The sequence below is a fragment of the Euprymna scolopes genome, chromosome 36, assembly GCF_053919585.1.
Source record: "Euprymna scolopes isolate OS-2025 chromosome 36, ASM5391958v1, whole genome shotgun sequence".
NCBI lineage: Eukaryota > Metazoa > Mollusca > Cephalopoda > Sepiida > Sepiolidae > Euprymna > Euprymna scolopes.
In genome coordinates this window covers 44,132,136-44,142,636 of record NC_136517.1, presented here as the reverse complement: position 1 = coordinate 44,142,636, position 10,501 = coordinate 44,132,136, and the positions used below count along the sequence as shown (strand labels likewise).

The following is a 10,501-nucleotide window of genomic DNA, read 5'->3' as shown; positions in this document are numbered from 1 at the left end:
TAATTTTTTCCTTTGCTCTTTATTCTAACACTACACTAAGTTTACTGTGTTATTTCGCTACAGTTGATATTGTGTAGAACAATAAGAAAATCATAGTGAACAATGCATTCAACAAAATTCCACACACATTTCTAGATACCTATATCTAATAAGTTCAAAAGAAAGGACACACTTAGGGAGGTATTTTGGTGGTCAAGTCACTAAATAGAGATTAGCTGGTTTCCCGGCATAGCCCAGGATGTAATAAAGATTGACTGAAATACATGTTCTAGCTGGTTTCTAGGCGTTGCCAGGGATGTAATATAGACACATTATGTTGTATATTACCTGTTCTCTTCTCCCTAAGGTAAAACAATTCCATATACATGCTGTAAATTACCTATGCTAGGGATAAAACATGAACAATACCAGTCCTAGGGTAGATAAAACAAATAATACATAGAGATGAAAGATTCCTCTCCCCTAAGAATAAAACATATGTTCAATATCTGCTTTTGTTTTTTCATTGTTTATACGGTCCCGAGCAACGCCGGGTAGCCCTGCTAGTCTAATATATATATATATATATATATATATATATATATATATATATATATATATATATATATATATATATATATATAACGATTCATCTTATAAAATCCGATCCCGCATTTTGCTAATTCCTACTCTCTAATGAGAAGAAAAGTATTTCTTCGAAACTCCGTAGATTAAAGACTATCCCCTTATCAAGTGTTTCCTTTTCAGATTAAATATGTTTTTAACTCTTTTTCAAAGTGTTTTTAACATGTTTTATTAACTGTTTGCTCTTATATATATATATATATATATATATATATATATATATATATATATATATATATATATATGCGTGTGTGTGTGTGTGTGTGTGTTAGCAAACATTGTTAAACATAACAGAATTCTTTGCAGATTATATATTTTTTTTCAATTTTTCTAATAATTTCTTTTTTGTCAAAAGCAGAAAAATAATGAATGTTCCATAACAAATCAAAACAACATAACTAACAAAAAAAAAAAAGAAAACAAAACGAAAAAAAAGTAGGTAATAATTACTATTAGTTGACATAAATTATTTTAAAGGAAATAGAAGTGGGAAATTAATCCAATTATAATTTATAAGTCTTTAAGGTTAGCTTAAATATCGGTTCTGAGTAAGGTGGCCATTTTTGTTTATATTATGGGCCTTTAAACAAAGATGGCTACCTTGCCCAGGACTGATTCTTATGGTAACTATAAACTTCTATTAAATATTATTGATTTTTTTAACGCAAATAGATCACAAGTGAATATTATTCAAAAATAATACTAAAAATTATTTTTTTTAATATTACAAAAAAAAAAAAAAAAAAAAAAAAAAAAAACTCCCGGGCAACGACGTGTAGGAATACCAGAACAGCTAGTATAAGTAATTAAATAGAGAAAACGAAAGGTCCATTTTCAATCTGCTTTCCTTGAGTTAACAATAAAAATTTATATACGTTTCGTGCCAGATAAAACAGTCATAATTGTCAACCCTCCCCGCTCCGTACTCTAATGTTGTTAAACATTTCACATTCCAATACATTCAGTTCCCATTCATACATGACATAGTTGCTTTCCCAGTATTAGTAGCAGCGCAGCAGTAGTAGTAGTAGTAGTAGTAGTAGTTGCTTGTATTGAGCACTAACAAGAAGAAAAGAGCGGTTATGATGCGTAGTAAATCATCAGTTGTGTCTTTTAGAAATTTAGAATGAAAAAATAAAGATCTGGCGAGGGGCATAAACGTACAGACGGAATTAAGACAAAAAAAAAAAAAAAAGAAAGAAGAAATACGTTTATGTCTGAAAAGATTAATAGATAAATTCGGAGAACATGTATATAAGAAATGGGCGGAGCTATGTAAGTATGTAGAATAAATAAACCATTACAACCTGTGAAAAATAAAGAGAGTGTGTGTGTGTGTGTGTGTGTGTGTGTGTGTGTGTGTGTGTGTGTGTGGAGAGAGAGAGGGAGAAATGAAAGAGAAAAAGAGAAGAGAAAGAAAGAGATAAGAGAAAGAAGGAGGGAGATTTATATATCATTTTGTAAGGGGAAGAAAGAAAGAGATTGCATACGTTTTTTTGTAAATCAGAAAAAGGGAGGAAGAAGGAGATAAAGAGAGAGAAGGAGAGAGAGAAAGAAAACGAGAGAAAGAAAGAGAAAGAGAGAGAGAGTGTGTGCGTGTGTGTTTGTGTGTGTGTGTTTGTGTGTGTATGTGTGTGTGTGTGTGTGTGTGTGTGTGTGTGTGTGTGTGTGTGTGTGTGAAAGAGAGAAAGATAGAGAGGTTTATATGTATTTCTAGGAGAAAAGAGAGAAGGAGAACTAGAGAGATTATGAGAGAGAGAGAGACAGACAGACAGACAGAGAATGAGAGAGACTGAGAGAAAGAGAGATACTTTTATAAGAGAGAGATGTGTATATAATTTTGGAAGTGCAATGAAAAGAAAGAGATTCTACTTTTTTTTTTTTTTTTGCAAATCAAGAAAAAGGAAAAAGAATGAAATAAAGAAAGGCAGTAGGTGTGTGTGTGTGTGTGTATGTGTGTGTGTGAGGTTAAAGTTTTAAAAGGAAAAAAGAAAAGAACGAGAGAGGTTGTATAGATAAGAGAGAGAGAGAGAGAGAGAGAGAGAGAGAGAGAGATACAGACAGACAGACAGACAGACAGACAGACAGACACACACACACACACACACAAGTTGTATGTGCGTTACTGCGCGCGCGTCTCATTCATAGTCACAACACGCGCATGCATCATACTCCTTCCTTGTTCTGGGGTTTTTTTGGGGCTGCTTTATTTATCTCTCTTTTTTTTTCTTTCTTTTTTTTTTTTAAATAATCACTTCATTTTCTGAACCAGATCGGAACTTCTTCTCAAATCTTCAACATCTGGAATAACCCAAAACCAACAACCGGAATACGTTTCATTTTATTTTTCAGTAATTTCCAACACAAACGCGTCACGAAAAACACGCCTTCTCGATCGATCTGTCTCAACTGACAACAACAAAAACCTCTGCTATTGTGCTCGATTTTTTGTGTCGATATTTTTTAAAAGCGTTTTCCTTATCAAAGAAATTTAATCCATCTTGTTTTATTTTTATTTAATATATTATTTTACTGTTCTGGATTTTTTTGTTTTGTTAATTTCATGATCGTCCATAAATAAGTTTAAAACAGAAACTAAAGGAGAAAGGAAAAACGATATTATCATTATTTTTATGAAGGAAGAAATACAGGGCGCACGTGTTGCGGAATGCTAATGTGTTTCTAATATTCTCATTACTATTCCTCTTCCAAAGACAAGTAATACCCCTCCCTCTCTCTCTCTCTCTCTCTCTCTCTCTCTCTCTCCTTTATTTACATATACTTATGTCAAGTGAGCTACATAGAAACGTTTCTGTTTCATGATACCGAAGGAATTCGTCAACCCAACTGCCTAACTCTTGCACCGAGTACTGTTGAAGTAAATACTGAAGAAAAACAAACAAAAAAAAAACAAACAAAAAAAAAACAATATATACGTAATATATCACACCTTAAGTGTTTACTGATTCTCTCGCTTTTCCAAAACAAACAAGATGTGCATTCCTTCTACCAAGGCAAATCAGATTTGATTTTTTTTTTTTTGACGGCGAGAAAGGAAGATTTATTTTAATCTTTTTATTATTGTATTTTTTTTTTTTTAATTTTCAAATTTCCTGTATTTCTCAATGCACCCCACACCCCTTCTCATCTCATCCGTCATCTGACACAGTGCAACAGAACACTGCAACAGCAACACAGAATTGTATATGCAAGGGAGATGAATATAAACACATTCCAATATTGACGCAGCTTGGAGTTTTGAGACGCGGGAAGATTATTGTATTTGCATTGCCTCCCCACCAAAATAAATAAACAATAAACAAACAAAAAAAAAACACGTTAGAAAACGCACTTTCAAAAAGATTTATTCAAAAACAAATATTCAATAAGCAACGTTCTTATTTTCTTGCGACTTCTGTTTTTTTTTCTTTGTTATTGTTTCTCTCCAAAATATGACACCTTTAAGAATTAATAATACGAAATACCAAACATTCTCCACACCTTTATCGACATTTCAAAGACCTAATTTTCCAACAATACACCTGGATTTATTACCATAAAAGAAAAACAACCTCCACAAAAAGAATCCTTATTTGAACAATTAAGTTTTGGAAATTTATTGGAAATTTTTCTGCAATTCAGTTTTGAAAGAGGTAAGAAAGAGTATTTTAATTTAAAAAAAAAAAAAAAAAAAAAAAAAAACAATGAAAAATTAAAAAGAATTAAAATTTTTTTTATTATTCTTTCGATTTGGATTTAAATAATTTTGACAAAAAAAAATGTGGCATAAAATCTGGGATACGGCTGCCACCTTCCACCAAAGATATATTCGACCCGTATGGATTAGGGTTCATTACAGCAAACTCCAAGAAGTTATCGATGATGATGGAGAGATCGAAGAATTCCTTAAAAACGGGGACAGACGTTCTCATCTACCTACAACATCCCAGGTGGTCATTCATTATGGCAGCACCTCTAAATATTGTACCAACACTACCACCAACAACAACTCGACTTCGTTATCCCGTTCGACATCGTTAAAAAACGAAGAATTCGATCAGGTCGACGCTGGTTTTGCCAGACCGACCATAACATTCCCCGTGGTTGAATCTGTTGGGAATAAAAGTGAATATCCTTTCTACTCCATGACGACCACAGACTCTGTCTTCAAAGGGTCGTCTTCATCGTGTCTCAAGAATAACAATTCGACCGTCACGGATCTAAAACACGCCATTCAGTTCCAACCTAAGAGACCATCCTATCGTCTCGTCCAAGAAGAGGGGGACCGGATCGAGGTAATATCCGTTGACCACCATTCTCCTCCGTCTCTGACCAGTTCTTCCTCGAAGCGTCGGAATGGCGATCGGGGACACAGAAAGAGCAGCCACCATCTACAGCAACAGAAGCACAACCATCATAATCCTCATCAGTATCACCATAATCATCATCAGTCCACCATTCCTTCTTTCGACCAAAACAACATGACTGTCGAAGAGATCACCCAGTCTTCGAATAATAACGGGGTTCTTCCTAACGCTAAGAAATCAAAGTCCAGGCGGAAAAAGGTACCTTCATCCATTTCTGGCCTTTTTTGTTTACCATTTTTTAAAAGTTCCAAACAAAAACACGAGGAAACAGAATGAATAGCATTTTTTTTTTATTATTATTATTATTATTAAACTTTTGGCGATATCGAATTGTTAAGATAGAGTCGGCAGATTGTTTTTTTTTCTTTTAAAATATGTCCTTTAACCAAAAACAATATGTGTCCTCCTCCTGTCGAATATATCCTCGGCCTCAAAAATCAACAGATTGGACCATTCCTGTAATGATCCGGTCCCTGTTGATTTTGCGATGGGGTTTAGTTCTGTGCAGTTCTAGGAGGTTAGGTTCACCTACTCAGGCCTTGCCTTCTCTCTTTGAGAAGGTGTTAGTTTTTTGCTAATTGCCTGAGGTGCCCTTATAGAGGAATGCCGACTGGGCTACCCAGACATGTTTTGCAGAATCAGAGTGTGTCCCTCCTCTGGGGCGCTAACTTTTCAATCCAACTTTCCGACCGTGGTGTCTAAATTCTTGCAGTTGAAGAGAACCAAAACCTTACGAAAATTCATCGAGTGGAAAGTTGTTTATAGCTAAAAGTAATTTTTTTATGGAAAACTGGGTAAAATTACATTTTTCTTGGGCGTTATAAAGTAAACGATGAAGAGTGCACACACAGAGGACATAACTCGGAACAAATATTTTAGATTACTTGTTTATGGCGTGCAATATTTGTTGTCTAGCGATAGATTTTTTTGTTACTAAAAACACAATAGCAGTTGTTCTCCTCAGTGAATAATCGTAATTTTTAGATATATTACTATTTTCGACATGGCAATTGAGTACGTCATATTGTTTTTGCTTAAAACGACATTTTTTAAAACAAAATCCTGCTGTTGACACTACCTCAACAAGCACGGAATTTTCTAGCTTTCACGCTTTTATTTCGAGTTCGTCATCGTGGGCTGTCATCAGTACTCCGACTCCGCACTCCACTCCGGTACCAAAGGATCATAATTCCCCCCCCAAAAAAAAAATAGTCGCCAGGGAAAATATTTATGATTAAAATTTTTTACAATGTCCTGGAATGATTTTTAAATGAAAGTGAAATTTTTACTTGATTACCGTCAAATAATTTGAATTTTAAAAAGTGAGTGCAAGTCCAGGGTTCAGTTTAATTATAAAAACAAAACATTTTTATAATATATGTGCTTGTCAGGGAACGAAAATGTAATATTCCGAAAATCACGTAAATTGGTCAAGTAGCCAAAAACGAATGTTGCTTCTTCATTGCACGGTTCGAAACCTTTAATCAGCGGTAATCATCATTTACTGTACTACTGATGATTTCGAAAGGTATAAAAATAATTATATATATAGTAATTTATAAAATATATATAGCGATTCTACACTGAATATTCCGCGTTTCATCCAATCTAGGACTCTTCAGACTTACGCGCCTAAGCCTGAAGAGTCCTAGAGTGTATGAAATATGCGGAATATTCAGTGTAGCTTAATCGCCATATATATTTTATAAATTACTAACTAGCTCTACCTACGTATTGAGCACTTTTGAAGTAAATACTTAAAGTTTACGCATAAATTTATACTTTCGTATATTAATTTTATGTGAGTAAATCAAATAGTTATATATATATATATGTATATATATATATATATATATATATATATATATAATTAACACTATATTTGGCTCTACTAACGTATTGAGCACTTTTTATCTTTGTTTTTTTACGAAGTATACCTCTTAATATATATATATATATATATATATATATATATATATATACATACACACAGAGAGAGAGAGAGAGAGAGAGAGAGAGAGAGAGAGAGAGAGAGAGAGAGAGAGAGAATGAATGAAAAAGTTATATTCCAACTTTTTGTTATTTATTCTCTATATTGCTCTGTAATTACATTGAGCTTCTTAAATAAGGATTGATATATATTATAAGAAAATATATTTCTACAGAAATATATATATATATATATATATATATATATATATATATATATATATATATATATATATATATATATATATATATATATATGTAAGAGTATACTTATATTCCAATATCTAAATATTTATTTTTCATGCAAAAGCAGCTCTTCCAGCATGTTAAAATTTCGGCGCATTTTTTTTTACAGATCCGTTTCATTATGCAGAAACAAACATTTATTATTATGTTAATACCATCTCTTTTTGTGCGTATACTTTTCAGAAGAATTAGAAATTCTTTGCTTAGATAGACAAACTGCATGGCAATATAATCCTGCAAGAAGAAAAAAAGCTCATAGACGATTCAACATCGTGTGTTTGTTCCGGCAGGCATCTTTGTTCATATTTAACATACTATAATATAATGTGTTATATAATATAATTAAAAAAAAAAACACACACACCTTTTACCAAAACAATATATATATATATATATATATATATATATATATATATATATATATATATATATATATATATATATATATATATATATGTATATATATATGTATATATATATATATATATATATACACGCACACAATTTCACTTTTATATATATATATATATATATATATATATATATATAAAAGTGAAATTTGTGTGTGTGTGTGTGTGTGTGTGTGTGTGTGTGTGTGTGTGTGTGTGTGTGTGCATTCCCCTATTAACTACTCTTTCAATTTTCAGTCTACGGACTCGAGTTTGATATAAGGGGTATTGAGATGTGGCAAAATCTTTTTAATTGGTGTTCGGCCAGAAATTTGGCTGTCAAGGGGTCAAAGTTCAACGATTTGACTTTTAAAAACTCTACCAAACTCCTCCGCCAATTTGGAGTCTAAACACTTGCAATTTTAGATGTAAGTTACTTGGATATGGATCAAACTTTTACATTTGATTTGAGTCCAAAACAATAAATGTTAAGGGGTGGTCAAAATTGGGGTCAAAGTAAAAAAAAATAAAAAAATACCTCTGTGGTCTCTACCAAATTACTTAGCCAATTTTTGGTCTAAACATTTGAAATTTTACATAAAGTGTATTCAGACATAGGGCAAGCTTTTTAATCGGGTTTTGGTCGAAAATTTGGCTGCCAAGGAGTCAAAGTTCCAAAGATTTGACCTTTGCAGTCTCTAGCAAACTATTCAGCCAATTTTGGGTCTAAACATTTGAAATTTTACATAAAGGGTATTCAGACATGCAACAAGCTTTTAAATCAGTTTTTTTACGAAAATTTGACGGCAAGAGGTCAAAGTTGAAAGAGTTGACCTTTGCAGACTCTACCAAACTCCTCCGCCAATTTTGGGTCTAAACACTTGAAATTTTAGATGAAGGTTACCTGGACATCAGTCAAACGTTTTTATATATATATATATATATATATATATATATATATATATATATATATATATATATATATATATATATATATGCATACAAACATAAAGTTATGAACAGTAGATAGGGCCCGAGCAAAGCCGGGCTGAACTTCTAGTATATATATCGGAAAAATTATTAGCAATAGTAACTCGTAGCCATTACAAAGCTAATTTTCATCTCGGTAGTTCTAATTGAGTTGTCTCTATTTGTTAAACATGGCAGATCAAAACACAACATCTTGCTTCCTCATAACATTTGGTTTTCTTAGTTTAAAAAAATATTAATTTTGGAATATGACATTTTCGTTCCGTGACGGGTACGTACATCATAAAGATTGTTGTTGTTTTGTTTCTTTTTTTGTTTTTTTGTATAACTAGGCTGAACTCTGGACTTGCACTAAAAAGCGATTATTGTTAGTGTGCAATCATTTATATCGGTTTAAAATCGTCTTAATTACAATTAAAACCTTTATGAGTATTTGGTATCTGATAAACAGTCCCCTGGTGATGGCCCACGGCCACGAATTCAGAACAGGAGCGTGTGAGCGAGAAAATTCAATGTCGCCAAATATTTTTTTAAATAATTTATTTTTTAAAAGTTGTCGAAATTGACTTTTAATGATCCTAGGAATTGTTGAAATTTTAATAAAGAAATAATTTTTATTTATTTTTTATATACACATATTCAACACCTCGACATTTAGCGAGAGGAACCTTTGAATGAATGTTTCTGAACAAACAAATGCGGGCACTAATAAGTCTTGACAACAAACCGAATAAGTTGTCAAGAAACAAATATATAACAAGTAAATGTTACCAAAGGCAATATAAATTACTCTTCCTACCTCATAGATAAACTTTTGGTGTTTTAACTTATTTTAAAGCGTTTATTTACTTTGAAATACAAGTAGTGCTGAACTGCTGAATGCTTAAGTAAGCTAGAACGAAAACACAATGGCGAACATGAGGCTGTCATTTTTGGCGTCTCGATAATTGCTCAAAAATAAAAAAATAAAACAAAATACTGATAGAAATCCGCTGAATAAATGCCAATTTCTTGACCATTTTTTCGGTTTGACGCAGATATTAACAAATGTCCAAAAATGTCAATGCTAAAAGACATGAAATATATGACCTTCTTTAACCCTATAGCTAACCCTAAGTCCGTTTGGCAATATGAAAAAGCCTTTTTTTAAGACGACAAAGGCACAATGTATATGTAACCGGACCATTAAAAGTTAATGTCATCAAAATATATGTTTAAAGTCCCTTTTAAAAAGCAGGGTAGCGGCTTGGGTGGGTTTCGGCACCATTTGCAAACAACTTATTGTTTCTATTTATGTGCCTCTCTACAAGGACACTGACATAAAGTTGGTTATAAATGTGATGAAAAATCCAGCTCCCACAAAAAGGGCACTCTGGATTGGAACAAAGGTAAAAAGTTGATAAAACACTGTTGGTGCTTCTATATTTAAATAACGAAAAAAAAAAATTGAATTTCAAGTAAAACAAATAGTACCTATGTAATTATCATGTCCCAAATAGTAGCATATCAAAATATTACGGAAAACGATAAGGTAGAAAATTAATTAATCATGAAAAAAGACATTTGTAAAATATAGCGATTTAAATTGGAGAGTTAACAGGAAGATAATTAAGTTTTTAATTTCTTGAAAATCTAATGCGAAAATTCAATCAGTTATTTTTTATAAAAAAAAATTAAATTAAAATTAAAACAATCAGAAAAAATGTATTTTTTAAAATATTACAAATTATGGATATATGTTATATTTATTTTTGTTTTCTGAATATATTCTGTCTGCTATACATGGTTTTTCAACTGAGTTACTTCCCCTTTGCTTACGTCACGTGGTCCAATATGTCTGCCTCAGCACTTAACCTTACTGAAGTAGTTTTCCCCTTTTATCGAAACTGTTTTTCA

General features: G+C 32.0%; 1 protein-coding gene across 2 annotated transcripts in view; it reads left to right on the top strand.

Moving 5' to 3' along the window:
- Window positions 1–2,678: 2,678 nt before the first annotated feature.
- LOC145260435 (uncharacterized) overlaps window positions 2,679–10,501 on the top strand; it is a 110,298-nt gene continuing 102,475 nt past the window's right edge. For both annotated transcript variants that reach the window (XM_080118440.1, XM_080118441.1), the window contains exon 1: window positions 2,679–5,189. In XM_080118440.1, the coding sequence (XP_079974566.1) occupies window positions 4,404–5,189 (786 nt within the window). In that variant the 5' untranslated portion in view covers window positions 2,679–4,403. The remainder of the gene's footprint in view (window positions 5,190–10,501) is intronic.